Source organism: Lithobates pipiens, unplaced genomic scaffold (assembly GCF_037356315.1).
Source record: "Lithobates pipiens isolate NorthernLeopardFrog02 unplaced genomic scaffold, aLitPip1_a1.2 Scaffold_30, whole genome shotgun sequence".
NCBI lineage: Eukaryota > Metazoa > Chordata > Amphibia > Anura > Ranidae > Lithobates > Lithobates pipiens.
Genome location: NW_027507791.1, coordinates 9,190,876 through 9,216,081, shown reverse-complemented (window position 1 = coordinate 9,216,081; position 25,206 = coordinate 9,190,876). Strand labels below are relative to the sequence as shown.

General features: G+C 45.2%; 2 protein-coding genes across 4 annotated transcripts in view; one reads left to right on the top strand and one right to left on the bottom strand.

Moving 5' to 3' along the window:
* The window catches only part of ANGEL1 (angel homolog 1), a 163,289-nt gene that overhangs the window by 11,125 nt on the left and 126,958 nt on the right, over positions 1–25,206 (bottom strand). Inside the window, exon 1 of one of the 2 annotated variants that reach the window (XM_077463623.1) lies at positions 7,630–7,654. The exons of the other annotated variant lie outside the window; for it this stretch is intronic. The gene's annotated coding sequence lies outside the window, so the exon portion shown is untranslated. Of the gene's footprint in view, positions 1–7,629; positions 7,655–25,206 lie in introns of those variants that run through there. 2 annotated transcript variants of the gene reach the window in all.
* On the top strand, positions 1,965–21,234 carry LRRC74A (leucine rich repeat containing 74A). 2 transcript variants are annotated; one of them, XM_077463618.1, is made up of 13 exons: positions 1,965–3,306; positions 4,551–4,726; positions 5,000–5,107; positions 5,173–5,266; positions 9,744–9,793; positions 11,376–11,457; positions 11,549–11,634; positions 11,829–12,023; positions 14,271–14,366; positions 14,682–14,825; positions 15,476–15,580; positions 15,872–15,957; positions 20,160–21,234. In XM_077463618.1, the coding sequence occupies exons 1-13, from the start codon at positions 3,210–3,212 to the stop codon at positions 20,554–20,556; spliced, it is 1,716 nt and encodes a 571-aa protein (XP_077319744.1). In that variant the 5' UTR covers positions 1,965–3,209; the 3' UTR covers positions 20,557–21,234. The 2 variants fall into 2 exon arrangements, with proteins under 2 accessions (XP_077319744.1, XP_077319745.1); XM_077463619.1 differs by lacking the exon at positions 5,000–5,107.

Sequence of the window (25,206 nt, the reverse complement as noted above, 5' to 3'; positions counted from 1 at the left end):
AAAAGGTATTTATAACGCTCGTTTTGGGACAAAATATAGATATTATGAATGGGGATGTTGATTATAATACAAACAGTTGAAAATTTCCTCTTTAACAATCATCCATCAAACTTTCACTTTTTAATACTTGGTTGCAAATCCTTTGCAGTCAATTACAGCCTGAAGTCTGGAACGCATAGACATCACCAGACGCTGGGTTTCATCCTTGGTGATGCTCTGCCAGGCCTCTACTGCAGCTGTCTTCAGTTCCTGCTTGTTCTTGGGGCATTTTCCCTTCAGTTTTGTCTTCACAAAGTGAAATGCATGCTCAATCAGATTCAGGTCAGGTGATTGACTTGGCCATTGCATAACATTCACTTCTTTCCCTTAAAAATCTCTTTGGTTGCTTTTGCAGTATTCTTGTGGTCATTGTCACTGTGAAGAGCCGTCCAATGAGTTCTGAAGCATTTTGCTGAATATGAGCAGATAATATTGCCCGAAACACCTCAGAATTCATCCTGCTGCTTTTGTCAGCAGTCACATCATCAATAAATACAATAGAACCAGTTCTATTGGCAGCCATACATGCCTAAGCCATGGCACTACCACCATCATGTTTCACTGATGAGGTGGTATGCTTTGGATCATGAGCAGTTCCTTTCCTTCTCCATATTCTTCTCTTCCCATCACTCTGGAACAAGTTGATCTCGGTCTCATCTGTCCATAGGATGTTGTTCCAGAACTGTGAAGGCTTTTTTAGATGTTGTTTGGCAAACTCTAACCTGGCCTTCCTGTTTTTGAGGCTCACCAATGGTTTACATCTTGTGGGGAACCCTCTGTATTCACTCTGGTGAAGTCTTCTCTTGATTGTTGAATTTGCCACACATATACACCTACCTCCTGGAGAGTGTTATTTATCTGGCCAACTGTTGTGAGGGGTTTTTTCTTCACCAGGGAAAGAATTCTTCGGTCATCCACCACAGTTGGCATTGCTGAGCTCATCGATGTGTTCTTTCTTTTTAAAGCGGAGGTCCACCATAAAGTGGACCTTCCGCTCATCGGAACCCTCCCCCCCTCCGGTGCCACAATCGGCACCTTTCAGGGGGGAGGGGGGTGCAGTTACCTGGATAATCCAGGTAACTGCACCCACTTCCGGGATAGCTCTCTGCGGAAAGGGGCGTAACTTACGCCCCTTTCCGCAAGTGCCCACCCCTTCCCGCAAGTGCCCCGCTGCCTGCTGGGAAACACACAGATCCCAGAGGCAGCGGGGACCGTCCTCATTGCGCAGCGCGGCTCGCGCATGCGCAGTAGGGAACCGGAAAATGGAGCCGAAAGGCTCCATTTCCTGATTCCCATACCCAAGATGGCGGCGGCAGCACTCGAGTGTCGATCTAGAGATCGGCTTCGGGTGCCGACATCGTGGGCGCGCTGGACAGGTAAGTGTCACTATTTTAAAAGTCAGCAGCTGCAGTATTTGTAGCTGCTGGCTTTTAAAAAAAAAAAAAAAACGCGGAGTCCCGGTGGACTCCCGCTTTAAGGATGTTCCAAACAGTTGATTTGGCCACACCTAATGTTTTTGCTATCTCTCTGATGGGTTTGTTTTTGTTTTTTTTCAGCCTAATGATGGCTTGCTTCACTAATAGTGACAGCTCTTTGGCTCTCATATTGAGAGTTGACAGCAACAGATTCCAAATGCAAATAGCACACTTGAAATTAACTCTGGACCTTTTATCTGCTCCTTGTATATGGGATAACAAGGGAATAACACACACCTGGCCATGGAACAGCTGAGCAGCCAATTGTCCCATTACTGTTGGTGCCTTAATAAGTGGGAGGCACATATACAAACTGTTGTAATTCCTACACTGTTCACCTGATTTGGATGTAAATACTCTCAAATTAAAGCTGAAAGTCTACAGTTAAAGCACATCTTGTTTGTTTCATTTCAAATCCATTGTGGTGGTGTATAAAGCCAAATTAGAATTGTGTCAATGTCCCAATATTTATGGACCTGACTGTATCTCCAGGATGACCCTCCTTCCCTGCACTGATCCCCAGGGACACCCCCTTCCCCAGCAGTGATCTCCAGGATGACCACCCTCTTTCACACTGATCCCCAGGGATGACGCCCCTTCTGCCTCACTGATCCCCAGGGCACCTCCTCCCCCAGCAGTGATCTCCAGCATGACCCCCGCTCCACCCCACTGATCCCCAGGGAGGCCCCCTCCTTCCCACTGATCCCCAGGGATGACTACCCCACTGATCCCCAGGACACCTCCTACCCCAGTAGTGATCTCAAGGATGCCCCCCTCTTTCACACTGATCCCCAGGACACCTCCTCCCCCAGTAGTGATCTCCAGGATGACCCCCGCTCCACCCCACTGATTCCCGGGGAGGCCTCCTCTCCCACACTGATCCCCAGGGACACCCCCTCCCCCGCATTGATCTTTAGGATGACCCCCCTCCCCCACACTGATCCCAAGGGACATCCCCTGCCCTGATCCCCAGGGACATTCTTCTCCCTTATACACTTATCATAAGGTACCCCCTCTCCCCCCAATTGGTTTCCAAAGACACTCCACTCTCCCAAGGGTCACACTCTCTCCCTAAACTAAATTTCAGGGACACCCCTGTCCTCCAGCAGTGATCTGGGTGACTTCTCTCCACCCCACTGATCCCCAGGGACACCCCCTCCCGTACACAGGTGTTCAGGGACATCCCCTTCCCTCACACTGATCCACAGGGACACCTCCTTCCCCCACAATAGCCACCACCTCCATTCCCATACTGATCTCCAGGGTGACCCCTTTTTTTTTTTATAAAACATGCACCGATGCTCTGGTCAGGTTATGATTGGACTGAGGGGCATTCAGTGCAACATGAGGTCTGGTGGTGGTAGAGGGGCAGTTTGTACACTATGGTAATGGGATGAGCAGTTGGGGCACTATGAGGTGGGGGGGTAGAATCCTAGAAAGTTTCTGCTTCTTCCTTCCTTGATTACTGAGATAGCCCAGGCAGGTGATGGGATCAGGTAATATATTAAGTATTGGCTTTGAGCCCAGGCAGGTGGTGCAGGTTCAGGTGACATATCAAGTGTCAAGCGCTTTAAACCAAGGCAGGGAGTGCGGGTGATGGGGGGGTTTGAATGATGGTCTCAAGTGACATATCATGTACTAGTGCTTCGTAAGCTGATGTAATTTGACTGGCATCTGTCACACATTGGGAAGAAGATGGCCAAACTGTGTGAGGAGCTGCAGAGTCTGTCATTGTGTCCTGGCGGTGTGCAGAGTTGGGCAGAGCCGTATGATACTGACCTGGAGCCAGAAGGTGAGTACTGAAGAGGGTTGTGAGTACTGCAGAAGGGAGGGGAGCATTGGGGGGGGGGGTAATGGAGAGTGGGTTGTGATTACTAGAGAGGTTGGTGAGTACCAGTGAGGGGGCTGAGTTCCAGAGAGGTTGCAGAATAGGTTGGTGAGTAGCGGAGAGGGAGGTGAATACTGGGGAGGGAGATGAGCAGCAAAAGTGAGAGATGAGTATTGGAGGAGTAAGTACTGGGTCGGGGGAGAGTACTAGAGAGGAGTGTGTCTTGAAGAGGGAGGTGAATACTGGTGGGGGGTACCTACCAGAGAGGTTGGTAAGGAAAGGGAAGCAAGTAGATCAGAGGGAGAGGAGTACTGGAGAGGGAGGTGAATACTGGTGAGAGGGATGAGCAGCAAATTGAGAGATGAGTATTGGAGGAGTGAGTACTGGGTGGGGGAAGAGTACTAGAGAGGAGTGAGTCTTGAAGATGGAGGTGAATACTGGAGGGGGGTGAGTAGTAGAGAGGGGGTGAGTAATGGAAAGGGTAGCAAGTAGTTGAGAGGGAGATGAGTACTGGAGAGGAGGTTGAGTAAGGGAGAGGGAGGTGAATAATGAAGAGGGGGATGAGCAGCAACGTGAGAGATGAGTATTGGAGAAAGGATGGGCTGAGGCATGTTCGCAGTTCCACATGCCCGAGCTGCAGAAAGACATGTCCCGATCCGCGGCTGCAGAGATCGGGAAATGTCTCTCTGCCTGTGATTAGCCATGCACAGTGTAAGCTTCCTGGCGGGCTCGGGCATGTGGAGCTGCAAACACGCCTGAGCCCATCGTTATTTTGGAGGACTAAGTGAGTACTGGGTGGTGGGGTACTAGAGAGGAGTACGTCCTGAATACTGGTGGGGGGCACTGGAGAGGTTGGTGAGTACTGGAGAAGAAAGTGAGCACCAGATAGGGGGACGAATAATAGAGAGGCGAGTACAGGAAAGGGGAATGAGTAGCGGAGAGAGAGCTGAGTACCAGGGAGGGGGTGAGTAGCAGAGAGGAGGGGGAGTACTGGAGAGAGTGGTGAGTACAAGAGATGCGCCTTCTGCCATGATTGTGTTTGGTAAGGTATATGTACACATACTGTATATGTCTGCTCACTATGGTAGTGGTGTCCAAACTTGCCCAATCTGCTCTTAACTGCCTGTCTATGGGACGTTGCATCTAATTGGTTAAAGATTTGCAAATGGCCATTTTACTACATTTCTAGTTTTCACCTTCTTCTTCAGAATTAGACCAGAGCTCTCCGGAAGACCCCCAGAGAAACGTGTACCTACAGGCATGCCAAAAGGCAGGTGTCGTGCCCATCTCATATTACCTTCGCCATATGAATGATAAATGTCTGAAGCTCAACCACCATGGACTGGGGCCCCGGGGAGCTGGTGCATTAGCCAAGTCATTGATGGTAAGTGTGACCTCACTGAATGCAGGAAATCATATGATGAGGGACATCTTCAAAAAATGAGGAGATGCAAATGGTTTTAGCAGCCAATCCCAAAGCTGTGTATTCCATGGTGGCTTCCTCTGGTCTGTGCAGAATGATGATTGTGGCCCCTGTAGGATATCACATAAAGGGCCCCTCTTACAACTTTGTTCCTGTCTGTGCGGAGGGATTTTTGAGTCCCCTGTAGGACATAACATGCAGGGCCCCTCTTACAGCTCCTCTCCTGTCTTGCAGTTGAATAGCAGCATCACCCACCTGAGTCTAGAGGACAATGCCATTGGGGCTGAGGGGTTGGCGAAATTGGTGAAGGGGCTGAGAGGGAGCTGCAATATTCAGGAGCTGGTAAGTTTGAATTTGTATTCGGTGGTGATAAACGTTGACTCTGACACTGTGCCCCTCTATTCCAGAATCTCTCTAACAACAATCTGAGCGAGGTTGGCTCTGAGCTGGTCTGCAAGATGATACTGGAAAACGTGTCTCTGCTCCGTATCCAGCTGGCACGTAAGTTACACCGGAAACTCACAACCGTTGCTGTGTCAACATGCATTTCATCACTTTTATCATTACATGTATGAAACAAAAAGCTAAGAGCTCTACCAGTAATGACAACATAATACTGCACTATTCATTGGTAATGTACAATATTTTGTCATAACTGATAGAGCTCTTAGCTTTTACCCATGCTGCATAGATTGAATAAAATGTTTATAGGATTTTTTGCTACGTTATTGTGGGTGGTTGACTATATAAGCCTTTAGAGCATGGACCCTCAATCTGTAGCCCTCCAGCTGTTGTGGAACTACAAGTCCCATCATGTCTCTGCCTTTGAGAGTCATGCATGTTTTACTGACAGCCATGCAGTGCCTCATGTGATTTGTATTTCTGCAACAGCTGGAAGGACACAGCACACGTGTTTTAGAGCAATTTTCTGGCATACAGTACATCTTAAATCCCTTCGGTGGGGAATGACAGTGATGTTGTTCTGGGGGTCCCATACATGACAGAACCCACTAAACACTAAAGTGTCTTAGAGATGGTGGGGGGGAAATTATGGATCGTAGCCACAGTAGGTTATAGAAAGTGGCCTGGGACAATTATAGACCAGCCATTACCAACCAGGGTTCTGTGGAACCCCTCAGTCCCTTAACTACTTCCCACCTGGCCAATGTACATATACGGCCGGGTGGGAGCCGCCTCCTTCTGATTGGACGTTCAGGAACGTCCTTCAGGAGGAGGGGGATCGCGCGCGCGTGCCCGTGCAGCAGCGCGATCCCGATGCGCTCGTGTCACCCGGACAATCACCCCAATCACAGCCATCATGTGATCTAAACAAACAGCCGGTTGCTAGGCAATCGGCTCTCCTCAAATGGAAGTCGTCGCTGAGGAGAAGAGAGCAGATCACTACAGCCGGCTGGTGATCAGTGAGTATGAGCGGTTTTTACAGCTTTTTACTCACTGATCACTAGTCTAGTGTAAACCTTCAGTGTAAACACACATGTCCTCAAAACACACATGTCCCCAAATAATAAAAAGACATGTCCCCCATATATGTCCCACTAAATTCACATGTCCCAATGATTATCTGCACACATATGTATGTGATCACCTGCACACATCTGTACATGATCATTTGCGTACATATGTCCGTGATCACACAAACCAATTATTATACACTTAAGAAAATGATTTTTTTTCCAAATTTCCGCTTTTTTTGCGCTTATATCGCAAAAAATAAAAAACGGAGTCCTGAATAAATACCACCGAAATAAAGCTCTATTTGTGCGAACAAAATGATAAAAATTTCATTTGGGTACAGTGTAGCATGACCGCGCAATTGTCATTGAAAGTGCGAGAGCGCTGAAAGCTGAAAATTGGGCTGGGAAGGAAGGGGGCAAAAAAAAAGGGTTTTCTTGAATTGTTGCTAATTGTCCTCCCATCTGATGGTGTCTACATAGTTCCAGGTCCAACACTACTTGGCAGAGCTATCAGCATGACTGCAGAGGTGGCAATCTGACTACCACTGTAAGGGGAAAGATTTTTCCGACTGATTTTCCCTGTAAGGGGCATTTTCCCATTGCCTCCAATGGACTCGTTTTAGCAGGGCTTCCCGGACACCTGAATATTATTTCAAGGGTTCCTATGGGGTAAAATGGTTGAGAAAGAGGCCATGGTTGGAGAAGGTTATAGAGGCGTGGCCTGGGGAGGTTATAGAGATTATGGTAGGGGGAGGTTATAGACAGCAGTCAGAGGATGTTAAAGAAGAATGGTCAGGGTAGATGGCAATCAAAGAGGTTGAAGGCTGTGGTCAGGGGCAGTCAGGGTAGGTTATAGACATCAAAGTGAAGCAAAGATGAGAATCACTGGGTTTAGGTTTTTTATAAACCCAACTGAATAATGTAGGTGAGAATATCGGGTGTGATATAAAGATCTTGTCCATGGACAGCTTGGTCAGGTCAGATTTAGGACAGCGGATCCCCACATCATACCAGTACAGAGAACCTTCTAAGCAACATGTGACATTGCACATTCCTCTGGGAGGATTTGTATGTTGGCTGTTTAGCTGCAGAAATATCTCTACAGTATATGTGGAATTTAGCAGGCTGATGGGGTAATCATGACACCTTGTCTGAGCAGACAACTGTTCAGGGTGGAGCAGATCTTTGGGAGTTTTTTGGGATCAGTTCTTCAGCCAGCATAAAAAGGAACTGGGAAGAAAGATTTGTACTGGGGTGAATTGGGAAGAGGGTGCTTACTCCATGTCTGGAGTAAGGAAAAGTCACATGTAACCCATTTAAGGCAAACAACATTGCATAATGAGAACAAAACTGATCATTTATATGGCAAAAATGCAGAGCAAATCTTACCTGCCATGTCTTCCAGTGAGGCCTAATCCTGACATGGAACTGCAGGTGGCAGCAGCTGGGGGGGGGGGGTCCCAACAGAGCTCCTCCTCCTCATCTACCTGCTGAGTGCCTATATCAGTCTGTGCAGAATGAAGCTGCACATGACTAAATGCAAATGTGTTCCAGGTAAACATATGCAGTGAGTGGCCACAGGTGCTCAAACTCTCAGGGAGCCCCTTCTCCTCTCCAGGCATACAAGCACATGGGAAACACTCCGCTATTTGTATGTAGCTTTTTGCTGTATGGTGATGAGCTATATTGGTACCAGATTGGTCAGACATTATTCTCTCCCTTATTAAACGTGCCACTTCAACCAGGGTAAAATCTCCTCTTCTGTGCCGCCATCTTTAAAAATCATGTTCATGTGCAGATGTGCCACAGGCCTGACACGGCAAAGACATGCAGTATGTCTGCACCTGTGCTTTGTATTCTTGCGCCTGCACATACATGCAACTAGTATGTGGGTCCTTGTGGAGCCCTACATCACATGTGTAGGAATACTCACATACACCAACCTGCTGCAGGTATATGCCAATTCCCAAATACCTGCCAGAAAACCAGTCAGGTCTGCACATTTGCAGATTTTCACAAGACATATGCACCCACGAGCAAAGCTTTGCTGTCTGAGACATGTTGTCATCATCCCAGAAGGAAGCGGGGGGTCCCCATGTAATTCTCGCCTAGGCGAGGTTGCAGGAAGTGCTGTGGTGCAGCAAAAATGGTACAGAATGTTTCCAAAATGAGGAAACATTTTTCAGTTCTGTAAGAGGAAGAGTGGAGGAACCAGGAGACCCAAAGTTAGTTAAATGAGTTAAGATCCACTTTAACATTACGACATGGGGTGTCAAACTCTATTTAATCATGGGTCACATCAGCATCATGGTCACCCTCAAAGGGCCAGCTGTATCTGTAAGCCCTTGTACACACAGTCGGAGAATCCGCCGTAATGTGTCCTATCGGACCGTGTCGTCGGATAATCCAACTGTGTGTGGTATGCATCGGACTGATTCCGTCCGAATATCCATCGGACCCAATTTTCCAACATGTTGGAAATATTTCCCGACCAACTGGTTTGATCGGACATACTCCGATCATGTGTAGCGAATTTCGATCGGACCAAGTGCCACGCATGCTCAGATCAAATTCCTACATCAAAGCTATTGGCTACTAGCCTGAATGTAGTCCCATCATAACGAAATTACGTCATCACGTTCTGAAAGATCAGATTTTTCGACAACTTAGTCCGACCGTGTGTATGCAACAGTTTCGGACACAATCCGACGGACAAAATCCAACGGATTTGGTTGGCATAATCGCCGACCGTGTGTACAGGGGCTAAGACTAGATGTCCAGAGCACCCCCCACCCTTACAGTAGATGTCAAGGGCCCCTCCACCATCAGAAGTCAAGAGTTCACCACCCTTCCTTACATTACAGTGCACCCCTCTTACCATGTGCTGCTGCCGGGAAGAAGCTGGGAGCAGAGATAGGAAGCAGAAAGCGTAAGGTTTTGAGGAGGACCAGAATGCTGAGACCAGGGGAGGCAGAGATAGGGTGCTGTGGCTGCACAGAGAGGTGCAGGATCTGTAGGAGGAGTTCTGTCCTCATTTCTGCTGCCAATTGCTGAGGTGGGGGGTGGCAGAGAAGAGCCTCTCTCCATGGCTGCACAAAGAAGCCAAGGATCTGGCAGGGGAGTTCTGTACTCCTCTTTGATGTCGACCGCTGAGACTAGGTGGGGGCAGAGACGAGGGAGTGCCACAGTTGCAAAAGAGGTGTGAGGGCCACATGAAATGGCCTGGCAGGCCAGATTTGGCCCACAGGCCTTGTGTTTGACACATGTGCCTTTACAAGATATGACAGTATGATTAAGCCCATTAGATAAAGCACATCAGGGGACGAAGTTACATCTGGCAAGGAAGACAATGTCTGTCTGACTGGTACTATTAAAGCTTGTTGCAGTTTAGTACAAAAACAAAAATGCAGGGTGTTTATATGTTTGTAGGCTGCACATGCTTGTTCTCTCCATTCATCAGTATATAGATCATACTTGTTGCCACTGTTCATCTTCTTTTCCAGACAATGGATTCAATGATCAGTCTGCTAGACATTTTGCAGAAGCTCTGTCGGTAAGTGACCAACCATCATAAAGCGTATTCTGATTCTGAGCAGTGTACAGAGGTTGCAGACCTTTTATTTTGTTTCCAGTGTACAGAGGTTGCATTCTATTGTGAGCAGAAAGGACACAGGAGACTGATGAAGAGCTAGGAGGCTATGGGCACTGAGGTGGCACTGGTGGTGATGGGGGTCATAGCACTACACCAGTATGCAGCAGACTCTTCAGTGGCCTCGTTTGCAGAAATGACCGGCTGCTGGAATGCAATGGACAATTCATTTTTTAGTGTAGCCTGATAATTGAGGGTCCATGGTGCCTTAGTTCTCATTTCTTGAATTGTGTGACTTTTGCTAAGAGGCAGAGGCTGCTTCTCCTGTCATATATCATATTTTAAGCTCTAATGAGCAGGGCCCTCCGATTCCTCCTGTATTGTATTGTAACTGTACTGTCTGCCCGCCCCCATGTTGTAAAGCGCTGCGGGAACTGTTGGCGCTATATAAATCTTGTATAATAATAAAAAAAAATACTGTGCACTAGGGCTGCAACTAACGATTATTTCCATAATCGATTAGTTGGCCGATTATTGTTTCGATTAATCGATTAATCGGTTAATAACCCCTAAAAAAAAAAAAAAGTGGGTCAGATTGACATTCATTTTCAATCAAAATGATGGGAAAAGTTGGAAATAGAAAACTGCTTGGTCAAAGGAATTTTCACAGTGTATGTGGTTTTCATTCAGAAATTATATTAATTTTAAAAACAGAATGTTAAAAACAAGTGAAAATTTCAAACAAAATTCTTTCATTCAGCGAATGTACAAAAGATTTTTTGTCTGAATATTCTCATCTGACAATTTATCCATAAGGCTCGGTGCACACCCATGCAGTTTGCTTTTGATCTGTGTCTGCAGTGCTTTTTGCTGTGCGTTTTTTTATTTCTGTGCATGTGATTTTACTGCAGTTTGCATTTTTTTTTGGACAGATTAACAAACACAAATTGCTTCAAAAAAACGCATTACATGCTTTTCTGCAGCTTTTCCATTGAAGTATATTGAACCAAAGAAGCACCGTTTTGCGTTTAAAAGTCCCTGACACTTTACAAAATATGCAGCGGATGAAAAAAAGCACAGATATGAACGTGTCCCATAGGAAACCATGTAAATGAACTGTAGTGCAGTTCTGCAAAAAGCACCAATAAACACATAGATGTGAACCAGGTCTAAGGCATTTAGTAACATAATGGGGTTAAAAAGACTAATATTATAGTAAAAAAAAAAGCAGATAATCACTACTTTTCATTTTTTTTACTGTAGAACTGTGAAAGTAATATTTACAGTAGCTATTTACTCTTTTTGTACTATAAAGTGCTCATTTTAGTTTTTTTTAACCCCATTATGTTACTGACCGATTAATCGACTATGAAAATAGTAATCCATTAATTTCATAATCGATTAGTTGTCGATTAATCGATTAGTTGTTTCAGCCCTACTGTGCACACTATTGGGATCTTCCCTTCTCTTGGTGGATCCTCTAACACATTTTCTCCATGTGCATCTTGCTGTTTGCAAGAGATGAGTTCTGTCTGCCTTCCAACAGGCCAATTTCCGGGTGACAGCCCTGGATCTCAGCCACAATGAGTTCTGTGAGAAAGGAGGAGAGTCTCTGGGTCAGATGTTGGGTGAGTGGTGGACATTGTTCAGTACAGGGAGAGATGCCATCATATGCTGGGGCCCCTCACCATTCCAACTCTATTTTCTGTCCCTTCACAGCTGCCAATGAGGGTCTCCAGGAGCTGAATCTGAGCTGGAATCACATCCGTATGAAGGGAGCCATTGCCTTGAGCGCCGGCCTACGGGTACTCCCTATATTTGTACACACTAACTTTAGCTACCCTTAGCAACCAGGTTTCACCTTTAATCAGTTTAGAGAGAGTGGATCTAGCAGAGAAAATTTCTGGTTGGTTGCAATAGGTTTCTGCACTGTTTATATTGGTCTTTGCTGAATGAGATGACCCAACTGTTATCAGCACTTCCTCTCCCTCTGGCACAGGTGAATGGGATGCTGAAGGTGCTGAATTTATCATATAATGGATTCGGCAATGAAGGTGCTCTGGCACTGGGAGAATCCCTGAGAGTCAACAGTTCCCTTCTTCACCTTGATATCAGCTGCAACCGGATCAGCAATGAGGGAGTCCAGCTCTTCTGCAAAGGCTTGGAGTACAATGAGAGCCTGCGTGTGCTCCAGGTAAGATCAGTAATAGAGGGGAAACCCACATCCCACATTGCAGGGGCCTGGGGGCACAGAAAGTACTGTATTTTGCATGATGTCTACCATCCGGATTAGAACAAACCAAAGAACCAGGTATGGACAGCATCTAAAGTACAGTGAAGCTCAGAGCGAGCAGCATCAGAAGGAGATCTGAGCACTGGCCAGGCAGCATGGGGAAATAACTGAGTTAGTGGATAGCTCTGAAGGCATATCACTAAGTACAGACCACACAGAGAAATAGCTGAACTGTGGAATAACTGAGCTCAGGGCAAGAAGCACAGATAAATAACTAAGCTCGGAAAAGGCAGCACCAGCGGAATTGCTAAGTTATGGGTAGATAATGCCAAATGTATGACACTCAGGACAAGGAACAACTAAGGAATAGAGATCTTAAAAACAGGCAGCAAAAGAGGTATAGCTGAGCTCGGGACAGGCAGTAACAGAAGTATAGATGTGTTATGGGCTGACAATCTCAAAGTTATACTACTCAGGACAGACAGCACAGAGAAATAGCTGAGCTCAACCAAGCAGCTCAGGACAGGCAGCAGAGGAAAAGCTGAGCTCAGGTCAGGCAGCACAGAGGAAAAGCTAAGCACCAGACAGGAAGTATCAGAGGCATAGCTGAGCTTTGGGCAGAGAATGCCAAAGGTAGAGCACCCTATAGTACTATAGAACACGCAACACCAAGGGAACTGCTGAGCTCCAGACAGGAAGTAGTGTAGGATTATCTGAGTTCAGGACCGGCAGGAACAGCTGAGCTTATGACAAGCAGCACCAGAGGAATACCTGAGTTATGGGCAGACAATGTCAGATGTATAGTACCCAGGCCAGGTGGCCCAGAGGAACAGCTTTGCACATGACAAGTAGCACAGAGCAATAGCTGAGCTCAGGACCAGCAACAACAGAGGAATAGATATGTTTAGGACTGGCAGCAATAGTGGAATAGTTGCGCTCAGGACAGGCAGCGAAGAAGAATAGCTGAGCTCAGGATAGCCAGCACAGAGGAACAGCTGAGCTCAGGACAGGCAGCACCAGAGCAATAGCCGAGTTATGTGCAGACAATGCCAAAGGTATAGTACAAAAGGGTGAACCGCTCCAGGGGGTGTACTTAAGAAAACGCCCTCCTCGAGGTGGAAGCCATGCGCAGGCTCAGCATGAGAAATATTGAAGAAATGGATTCTGGACAGCCGCACTCCGATAAAAGCCTTTTATTGTAATGAATAGTCAACGTTCATGTGACAACAGAAGCAGGACAAACAGCTGACGCGTTTCACAGCATCATTGTTGCTTAGTCATTGTGCAGACAATGCCAAAGCTATAGCACTTAGGACAGGCAGCACAGAAAAAAAACTGAGCTCAGTGGCAGCAGTAGACAGGCTGGCCTTAGGATAGCCAGCAAAGAGTAACAGCTGTGCTCAGAAGAGGCAACACAAGAGGAATATCTGAACTCAGAACACTCAGCATTAAAGGAATAGCTGAGTTATGAGCAGGCAATGCCAATTGTATAGTGCTCAGGACAGGCAGCAGTAGAGGAATAGCTGAGCTCAGGACAGGCAGCAGTAGAGGAGTAGCTGAGCTCAGGACAGGCAGCAGTAGAGGAGTAGCTGAGCTCAGGATAGGCAGCAGCAGAGCAATAGATATGTTCAGGATCAGCGGCAACAGTGGAATAGCTGTGCTCAGGACAGGCAGCACAGAAGAATAGCTGAGTTATGGGAAAATAACGCCAAAGGTATAGTGTTCACGACAGAAAGAACAGAGGAATAGCTGAGCTCAGGACAGACAATGAAAAGGACTAGCTGAGGGCAGCACAGGCAGCATTGAAGGTAGGTCCGAATTTGGAACAGGCTGTCAGAAACCAAAATAAATGAACACAGTCAGAGTCTTCCTTTCATCATTCATACCATGGAAAAAATAATAGCTGCAATGTGATTGGTTATTCTGGACTCTTTTCAGACTCAATATGAGTCATGAATGGATCACACATTAAGCTATATGTTTACCATTAAATCTGACTGTGCCCTGTATATTGGCCACGTTTTAAGATGGTAACAGATGACAGGTGATGAAAGCTACAAAAGATCCTGAACTATCAGGCCTTTGTGCTCCGTTTCTGATTTTCCTACAGCCATTCTCTATTTGTGTGCTGGAGTTCCCAGGTATGCTGCCCTTCATCCTGTTCTTCTGCTGCCATTTAAATTAAAACCCACCATACATTTATTGCAGCTCGCGAGGAACCCGCTGACAGTAGAAAGTGCCATCGTTTTGCTGAATTCTATCACCAGGAAGCCAGAAAACAGAATAGAGGACTTGGACATCTCTGTGAGTTACCAGTGTGAGGATGGATGACTGCATTGTGCAATAATGGGCATTGAGTAATTTACGGTTTCCTAAATGATCATATAAACAAATAATATTATTGGTCACTGTCACTCCTTTATATATGCACATACAGTATATATTATAAATAAACAGAACCCCTAAACAAATACCATTACCATATATTCATTACCATAACAGAATAGTGAAGCACCTTGGACTTTGCACCAGCATTGTTCTGGGGCCCAAATGGCCAAATGAAGCCACCTCTACATGTGGAATAATATTACCCTAATGGTCCTCTCCCCCTCTTTACAGAACGTTCTGGTCAATCCGCAGTTTCTCTCCCTCCTGGAATTGGCATCCATCTCTCGGCCTGGACTGCGGGTTCTGTTTGCTGGAAAACAAGGATTTATCACACAGAAACGCCCAACTCGCCCCGATCCCATGAAGGTCATCCAGGTGATGATGCCTTTTTTATGTAATTTATGTATAGAGCACTCAGCATATGCAGGTAATCAATGTCTTGATAGTTTCTCTGTGTTAGAGACATCATCATTAGGCAAGGCTAAGACAGGCCATATTGTGCAAATAGTTTTCCAGCGGCCACGGGTTGCAGGAAAGAAATTGGTACATTTCCCTGTAAACACAGACAGTGCTGACAGTGGAATCCCTCCTGACAAACTATTGTTTACTCCCGGCAGGCAGGGGAACCCGCCCCAGCTGGGAGAGGACCGTGATTATTGCTAACGGCTGTAGCAGCCACTCGCGGTAATTGCAAGTGAATCGGGCAGGCTGGTTGTAACCAAGTCGATCAATTAAACTTGTTACATTCAGTCTGCCCACACACGACTTAAACAGATTTGAACTGTCTATGGCCAGCCTAAGCGCTAACTGTATTACCTGTCTCCAATAACAGTGGAAAACCTATCAAAACCAGAGCAGACAGAATTTGGATCAGCTGTGCATGGCAACCAACCAGTTTCTATCCCCAGCTTGTTCAGTTAAAGCTTTGAAAATGAAAGATATAAACTGATTGGCTGCTCCAATGCTGATAAATTGCCCCTATTTTCTGATCTGGTTATCTAACATTTGGTTATTTACCCCTGCAGGACTTTTTAGATGAACGCAAATTGCGTCTGCTGGACTTCTTCAAGAACATGGACAAAGATGGCAGCATGAGTGTCCCAGTCAGCGACTTTTGTCGGTTCATTGTGGTGAGTATCCGCAGACTGTATAAAGCTGTCCATGGGCCATCAACACACAACTTGACCTTTCTTTGTCCTTTGTCTAGGTGTTTGGTGGCCATTCACATAAAGCCATGGCATATTTATTAATACCTAGAATGTGCAGAATCCCTGTGTGGAAGTGTTGGATGCAGTTTTCTGTAAAGTGTTTTCACATCTCAATCATAGGATGTTCAGCTGTAACTTGTATGTAACACCGCCTTTCCCATGTTCCCCTTATATAATAACCCTCTGTGAGCGCTGACTATCTCCTTTCCTCAGCTGTCTGGTCTCCCCCTGGATTCTGCTGAGATAGACTGTCTGGTGCAAAGGTTGGACAAACACCAGACTGGAACCATTGACTACAGGTGAGAGGATTGGATAGGCCCTCCTACAATATTCTCATTCTTCTCTATTCTGTCTGCCTATCTCCTTGTCCATACACTCCATTGTTACCAAGTCATGATACCCAGATTCAGAAGATATCTTCTGTGTCCAGTGTAGACACCAGTGTTCCACTTTGCCCTATACAAGGAAAGCGCTGCGTTTGAATACGATGGAGTATTCTTTCTGAAAGAGGGTTGCAGATTTGGAGGCTGAAGCAGTTCTTCCAGATGTTATCCCTTGTGGGTGATGGCCCTCTATATCCACTTAAGGACCAGGCCTTTTCTGGCACCTTTTGTTTACAAGTAACAAAATCTGTATTTTTTGTTTTAAAATTATGTAAAATGCCAAACCATGATATATATATATATATATATATATATATATATATATATATATATATATATATATATATATATATATATATTTTTTTATGTTACACAGTGTTTACACAGCAGTTTTTCAAACGCAGCTGTTTTGGAAAAAAAAATACACTTTAATGAATTTGAAAGCAAAACCCATATTATTTATTTTGTAAACTATAAAAGATGTTGTTACGATGAGTAAATAGATACCTAACATGTCACGCTTTAAAATTGCACACACTTATGGAATGGCAACAAACTACGATACTTAAAAATCTCCAAAGGCGACACTTTAAATTTTTTTACAGGTTACCAGTTTAGAGTCACAGAGGAGGTCTAGCTCTATAATTATTGTTCTCGCTTCAATGTTTGCAGTGATACCACACATGTGTGGTGCGAACACTGTTTACATATGCATGGGTGACTTGCGTATGCATTCGCCTTTGCATGTGAATACATAGGGATGGGGGTGCTTTACATTTTTTTTTGTCCCTTTAAAAAAAAAAAATTGTACCGTATATACTCGAGTATAAGCCGAGATTTTCAGCCTCTTTTTTGAGGCTGAAAGTGCCCCCCTCGGCTTATACTCGAGTCATCGCCGTCTGCCTGCCCGATCAGCGTGTCGAGCAGACAGACGGCGGACATTCTACTATTCAAAAGCCGCGCCTCCGTCTGTGATAGGCGGAACACTCAATTTCCCAGCAGTCAGTGGTCCGCCTATCACGGACATCCGCTCATCCTCATACTACGGACGAGGATGAGAGGATGTCCGTGATAGGCGGAACACAGACTGCTGGGAAATTGAGTGTTCCGCCTATCACAGACGGAGGCGCGGCTTTTGAACAGAGGAATGGCCGCTGAGGCGCCGACGAAGAGCGGCGATCCTGGCATGGCAGAAGGACAGAGGCTCGGCACGGGACGACGGAGGCACGGGACGACGGAGGCACGGGACGACGGAGGCACGGGACGACGGAGGCATGGGACGACGGAGGCTCGGGACGGAGGCTCGGGACACAGGTAGGCTGGACACACAAGGCTGCACGGACACACAAGGCTGCACGGACACACACACAAGGCTGCACGGACACACACACAGGGATGAATGGACACACACACAGGGATGGATGGACACACACACAGGGATGGATGGATGGATGGACACACACAGGGATGGATGGATGGACACACACACAGGGATGGATGGATGGACACACACACAGGGATGGATGGATGGACACACACACAGGGATGGATGGATGGACACACACACAGGGATGGATGGATGGACGGACACACACACAGGGATGGACGGACACACACACAGGGATGGACGGACACACACACAGGGATGGACGGACACACACACAGGGATGGATGGATGGACACACACACAGGGATGGATGGACACACACACAGGGATGGACGGACACACACACAGGGATGGACGGACACACAGGGATGGACGGACACACAGGGATGGACAGGCATGTCTAGTAGTCGAAAAGAACACATTGCTACGTAGAGCTAGGAGAGTGCTGCTCACCCCAGACGAATCAGAATAGAACAAGTTCCCCCACAAAACGGGGTTTTTAGGCAGCAAAAAAAAAAACAGTACTAACGCATGTCAAAATAATATAAAAAGTATTTTAATATTTGGTAAAAAACATGAGCTCTACCTGAGCAGTTTAGAAGCGAACTCTTATATACAGAGTACAACGGTATCCATGGGCGTACATTAACAGACACAACTATAAATTACACTGTATATTATAATAACAGTAAAAATATATATAATTCTAACGCGTTTCAACCCCCTGGGGGGTCTTCTTCAGAGAAATGGTGGTCTGTTGATAAAACAAAATTACACTGAATGAATACATCAAGTATTATGTATTATTTGTGTTGGAAATACCTCATATTTGTTAATATCATTTACCCAAAGATGTACTTCCAAAGAGATAAAATGAGTTGTGATATTTTTGATGGAGTTCCCCCATAAGGTGGTACCTCGATTTCCTTCACATATCTGGAATGTTACTCGGTCCATATCTACCGCCAGGATACCAAGGGGTAAGGAGGTAGCGTCAGAGAACCAATGGCGTGGCTCACGAGAGGTCACACGAATACCACACCCCCCATAAACATAGGGAGTGGGTGCAGATATGGGCAACCGGATAATGTGGTAAGTCACACCTGCAGTGAAATCCCAACATGAAAAGGATTAAGAACATGTCCTTTTTAATATATGAGCACAGGGTGTGTATGTGGCATGAGATTGTCATCATCATACCCATAATCTATGTAAAATAAAGAATGCACCCCTGGGTAACCCAAATGCCAAAAAAAATATATATATATATATATAAGGGAGGGACATGTGTATACAAGTGAACCTAATAATGACTGTGCCTGCAAGATATCAGAATAATGTGGTGAGTGAAAAGCTAAAAGATGATAAGGTGAATATATGATGAATAGACTATGTGATGCATGAGAGATAAATAAATAGGTGAAAACGTGCGATAAAATGGAAGGAAATAAATAACTTAAAATGGTGGACTAAATAGAATAACAGACAACACATGCATAAAAAACGATGAACCAACTAAAAAAATTGTGTAATATGAAGCATGAAAAGAAATAACCAACTAAAGAGGGGGAGGGAAAGCAATAAGGGAGTGACATAGAAAAACAAAACCACCATATACATGAACTAGGATGAATAAGTGAAAGACAAGATGTAAATGAGATGTGAATGAGTGAGTGAGATGTGAGTGAGAAAAAAAAAAAAAAAAAAAAACACTATTTATACTAGCCTAATTTAATAGACGGTATCGATGGTAAGAATAAAGACAAATTACCTGGATTATTAGGCTTGATCAAAAGTGATCCGAGTGGGAGAGGAAAAGACTGCGACCAAAACAGGCGCAGTCACTAATTCGTATTAGGCATGTCTCACCCTCGGCTTATACACGAGTCAATAAGTTTCCCAGTTTTTTTGGGGTAAATTGGGGGCCTCGGCTTATATTCGGGTCGGCCTATACTCGAGTATATACGGTAATCACTTTTCTTCCTATTACAGGGAATGTAAACATCCCTTGTAATAGAAGTAAGGGATGACAGGTCCTCTTTATGGAGAGATCTGGGGTCTATAAGACCACAAATCTCTTCTCTACCTTTTAAAGCAAAAGATTAAAAAAAAAAAAAAAAAAAAATAAAATTATATATATATATATATATATATATATATATATATATCTATATCTATAAAAAAAAAAAAAAAAAAGGAGGTTGTTCCGGTCCTCCTAGATCAGGGATCCTCAAACTACGGCCCTCCAGCTGTTGTGAAACTACACATCCCATGAGGCATTGCAAAACTCTGACATTCACAGACATGACTAGGCATGATAGGAATTGTAGTTCCTGAACAACTGGAGGGCCATAGTTTGAAGACCCATGTCCTAGATCATAGAGGTGATCAGAGACGATCTGGTCTCTGTTCACCTCTATGGCCAGCCGCACAAACTGTCGGATTGTTTCCTGGGGTTCAGCTTCAGCCATAACCCCGGTAGACAAACTTGCAAGCCACAACGTATTATGTACATATTGCTATAGGCAAGTGGATATAGCAGATAGGTATGGAGGTTTTCTCATAATTCTGGAAGTACAAAGTGGTACAAAATACTGTAGGAAATGGTCACACTGTGAGAGTCCTTTGTATGGTCTACTCGTCTTCTTCTAGAAATCCTCTTCTCTTCTTGCTCCCCCACACCCGTTTTTTTTTTCTCAGACCATCTTGTTTTATGACCCCTGATTGCTAGGAATCTGGTGGACTCTCGAAAAAAGATGGTGAAGGATCAACGAAAGCAGCAGCAGCGTAGAGCAAGAAAAGAACGTCTAGAGAAGCAGCGGAGCCAGAGAGCTCTGAAGTCATTTCACAATGCAGTGAGAGCACTAACTCCTCCCCCAGCGTCCAGAGAGGCCGCGGGGAGCAATCGCAGCTCTGCTCACTTCTCTGGTTCTTTGCTGGGTTCTTGGTACCAGGAACTAGAAAACAGAGATGAAGCCAGTTCTCCGCAGATGCAGAACGGAGCTTCAGAAACATTGGAGGCTGACTGCTTTTACAGTTCACAGGGAAGTCTGGGCTCTCCGTGTGTCTCCGAGCCTCAAACCCCCAAAAGAAGCTCCTCTCCTTGTTTGAGCGACCCTGGAAACTGAAGCAGCAGTCATGAAGTCATAAGCAATCTTACACCTCATCCTTTGTTTATGTTTGTGCTCTGTAAATGTTCCTTTCTAGTTGTCCTCCATTTTCACCTCCAGGACTCTTGTGCTGCACCTTGTGTCCAACTCCCTCATAGAACCCTGCCTGAAAACTCATTTCCACTGGGAGTCCATTGTATTTATGACAAGGAAATATGGTAGACCCAGAGTAAACCTTTTATAAAAAGTGGGTTTGTTTACTGTATAGGATGTTGAAGACAATAAATGCAGCATTGCAGTACATTATTGCCTATGATATACATGTAAGTTATATGGAATATCCTCCATTGTACTGGCCAGGTATTGAAGATAAATAATTATTCAAGTAGGTCTTAAAGTTCTTCAACCCCTTCACACCTAAGGGTAAAACAAATCTTAATGCCCAAGCACAATTTTGCAACTTTGACATGTGTTAGTAAAACTGTACATATCATCATAACTACTAAATCATACCACGTTTTTTTCAGGATAAATTGGGCTTTCATTTGGTGGTAAATAGTAATGGATACTTCCTGATTTTTTTATTATCAAAGCAAAACTGGCCCAAAATAGTAAAAAATATATATATTTTTTTACAATCTAGCTGTATATTTCTTGTTACTACCATAACCTTCCATTAAAGAACAACAGCTACCACGTATGTGTTATGTTATTTGTTGTTTGTACCCTTAGTACAGCCCAGAAACAATAGTGCGCATTTTGCTTCTTTGGGGTTTTGTCCTACCGAAAACACACTGACACTAATACTAATTGGAAAAAAAATCCTGCCCAAAATATACTGACCCTGACCTTTGACCCTTACTTGACCCAAACGCTAATCCTGGCACTGACCTAGATCAAACCTTGATATAGGTATTTTTATTTATTTATAAAAAAACATTTACACACTTTTTTTTTCTCTCTCTGCAAGGAGAGAGTAAGATACAATGTTTCTCTCCCCTCTATTCACAGAGAGAGAAATAGAGGGGTGGGCTTCACAGAGACTGATCACTGTGGCAGCCAATTAGGTGACCCAGAATCGGGAGTTTCCGGGTCCCTATAGTTACTACGGGGCCCGGGGCTCTCCGTGAGACCCCGGTCTCTGTGCTGCGAGCCAATTGTGCGGTGTGCTTCCAGCCCAAAGGGAGATGTGCAAATATATGCGGCCCCATGGGAAAAAGACCAGGGCAGTGGGGCCATATATTTGTGTTACGTCGGCGTCAAGGGGTTGCCCAGATCTTAGTATTTGGTCATATTTGGTGCATCAATGAAGGCATAATGGAGTCTTGAGGTGTCATTGCAGTCAGGTCTTCTTGCAGTCTGGACGGGGTTTCATCAGGAGATTGTGAGGTATTCAAGGTCCCTATCACCACCAAGAGTGCAAATAATCCTTCAAATCAGATTTTGCTTAACATCAGTTCAGGCTTCTTAATATAATACCTATAAAGCCGAAGCATTCCCATTTGTTGAACAGATACAATTCAGAATTCCTCAAATAGTACCGCTGCCTAGTGGTATGAATGTATAGTAAAGTGTACAGTGCTCTAGGGTGGGGTCTCCAAACTTTTCTAAACAAAGGGCCAGTTTACTATCCTTCAGACATAGAGCTAGTGGCAGGGTTCATGCCCCATCGTTGGTGTTAATGTCACTAATCGGGCCCCATAATTGGAGTCAGTGGCAGGAATCATGCCACTTAATTGGTGTCAGTGGCAGGAGTCGTGCCCCTCGCTGGTGTCAGTGGCAGGAAACGTGCCCCATAATTGGTGTCAGTGGCAGGAATGGTGCCCCATCGTTGGTGTCAGATGCAGGAAACGTGCCCCATAATTGGTGTCAGTGGCAGGAATCGTGCCTCATCGTTGGTGTCGGTGGCACGAATCGTGCCACATAATTGGTGTCAGTGGAAGAAATCATGCCCCATAATTGGTGTCAGTAGCAGGAATTGTGCCTCATCATTGGTGTCAGTGGCAGGAATCGTGCCCCATACTTGGTGTCAGTGGCAGGAATCGTGCCCCATTGCTGGTGTCAGTGGCAGGAATTGTGCACCATACTTGGTGTTAGTGGCAGGAATCGTGCCCCATCGCTGGTGTCCGTGGCAGGAAACGTGCATCATAATTGGTGTCAATGGCAGTAATCGTGCCCCATCGTTGATGTCACTTAGAGGCATCGTGCCCCATGGGCCAGATAGGGGCAGGCAAAGGGCCGCATATGGCTGCCTGGTCAGTTTGGAGACCACTGGTCTAGGGTATAGCATGTATAGATGGGCTGTCTCTCTGACTGGTAGCTGGCTCAGCCTCTCAGTGTGCTGCTGAGAGCCTGAGCCAGCTGCTCCTGGCAGGAATCGTGCCACTTAATTGGTGTCAGTGGCAGGAGTCGTGCCCCTTGCTGGTGTCAGTGGCAGGAAACATGCCCCATCATTTTTGTCAGTGGCAGGAATCGTGCCCCATCGTTGGTGTCAGTGGCAGGAATCGTGCCCCATAATTGGTGTCAGTGGCAGGAATCGTGCCCCATTGTTGGTGTCAGTAGCAGGAATCGTGCCCCTTAATTGGTGTCGGTGGCACGAATTGTGCCACATAATTGGTGTCAGTGAAAGCAATCATGCCCCATCGTTGGTGTCAGTGGCAGAAATCATGCCCCATAATTGGTGTCAGTGACAGAAATCGTGCCTCATCATTGGTGTCAGTGGCAGGAATCGTGCCCCATACTTGGTGTCAGTGGCAGGAATCGTGCACCATAATTTGTGTCAGTGGCAGGAATCGTGCCCCATCGTTGGTGTCAGAGGCATCGTGCCCCATGGGCCAGATAGAAGCAAGCAAAGGGCCGCATACGGCCCCCTGGCCACAGTTTGGAGACCACTGGTCTAGGGTATAGGATGTATAGATGGGCTGTCTGTCTGACTGGTAGTTGGCTCAGCCTCTCAGTGTGCTGCTGAGAGCATGAACCAGCTGCTCCTGCCCTCTTTACTGCCCTCCAGTGAGCGCTGTAGGGGCAGAGTGGAGATCTGGCGACTGAAACACCAGCTCTCTGTGAATTTGAAGACTGGGAACTGAGCGAGCAGCAGTCTTTGATCTCCTAGTTCTCGGCGCAGGGCTGCCGGGGACAGCTGCAGCATTGGATCGATGTTGCAGCCATCTTGGTGAGTATTTGGCCTCATGCACACTAGGTGTTTTTACAGATGCTGTTTTTGGCTTCAGGCATTTCTTTTCTGGAGCCAGTAAACTCCCCAGCATGTTATCCTATGTGTCCATGCACACATAGGCTTTTATCAGCATTTTTTGGCAGTGGCGTTTTCTGTCTGGAAACCCCCCCCCCAGAACTAGTGGGTTTTAACCACTTAAGGACCAAGCCTCTTTTTTAGATGTGTTGTTTACAAGTTAAAAACATTTTTTTTTTGCTAGAAAAATACGTAGAACCCCCCAAACATTATACTTTTTTTTTTTTTAACTCCCTAGAGAATAAAATGGCGGTCGTTGCAATACTTTCTGTCACACCGTATTTGCACAGCGGTCTTGCAAGCGCACTTTTTTTGTAAAAAATACACTTTTTTTAATTGAAAAATAAGACAACAGTAAAGTTAACCCATTTTTTAAATTGATGCCCAACATGTCAAGCTTCAAAATTGCGCCCGCTCATGGAATGGCGACAAACTTTTACCTTTAAAAATCTCCATAGGCAACATTTAAAAAAATTCTATAGGTTGCATGTTTTGAGTTCTAGGGCTAGAATTATTGCTCTCGCTCTAACGATTGCGGAGATACCTCACATGTGTGGTTTGAACACCGTTTTCATATGCAGGCGCTTCTGCGCGCAAGTTCAGCGGGATGGGGCACATTTAAAATTTTAATTTAATTTAATTTAATTTTAATTTTATTTATTTTTATTTTTTTCCTTATTTATTTTACTTTTTATTTTTACATTTTCAAAATAAAAAGTGTCGCTTTTATTCCTATTACAAGGAATGTAAACATCCCTTGTAATAGAAAAAGAGCATGACAGGACCTCTTAAATATGAGATCTGGGGTCAAAAAGAGCTCAGATCTCATATTTACACTAAAATGCAATAAAAAATTAATAAAAAAATTGTAATTTTAAAAAAGAATAAAAAAAAAATAGCCCTTTAGGAGCTATGGGCGGAAGTGATGTTTTGACGTTGCTTCCACCCTGCAATGTCAAGGAAGGCAAAGCATCCGATCACCTCCGCCATGGGAGGGGACGGCCCTCTCCCGCCATTGATAAAAGTGATCTTGCGGTGAATCCGCTGCAGAGACCACTTTTATCTTGAAGCGGACCACCAGCCGAACATGAAGAATACCGGGGTTATGGCAGCTAGCTGTTGCCATAACAGTGATATCCCCAGAAGTAAAAACGATCTACGCTGATAAGCGCCGAATAGCTGCATTTTTAAGCTTTTATCAGAGTTTTTGAGCCATAAGCATTAGTGGGAGTATAAAAAAAACAAAACGCTGAAAAACAGTACTGCAAAAACACTGCAAAACTAATTCTACAGCTTTCTACAGCTAACGCTACTGGCGTTTTTATAACGTCCAGTGTGCATCAGGTGTTTGTTTGTTTTTTGTAACCCCGCAAAAATATTACCGTAAATAGAAAAATCCTGTTTTCCAAAACAGCAAT

Coding starts and splice junctions, on each gene's coding strand:
- LRRC74A (XM_077463618.1), top strand. CDS start 3,210: ATGGCCAAACTGTGTGAGGAGCTGCAGAGTCTGTCATTGTGTCCTGGC. Junction 5,108..5,172: donor GCTGCAATATTCAGGAGCTG/GTAAGTTTGAAT, acceptor CCTCTATTCCAG/AATCTCTCTAACAACAATCT. Junction 14,826..15,475: donor ATCCCATGAAGGTCATCCAG/GTGATGATGCCT, acceptor TTACCCCTGCAG/GACTTTTTAGATGAACGCAA.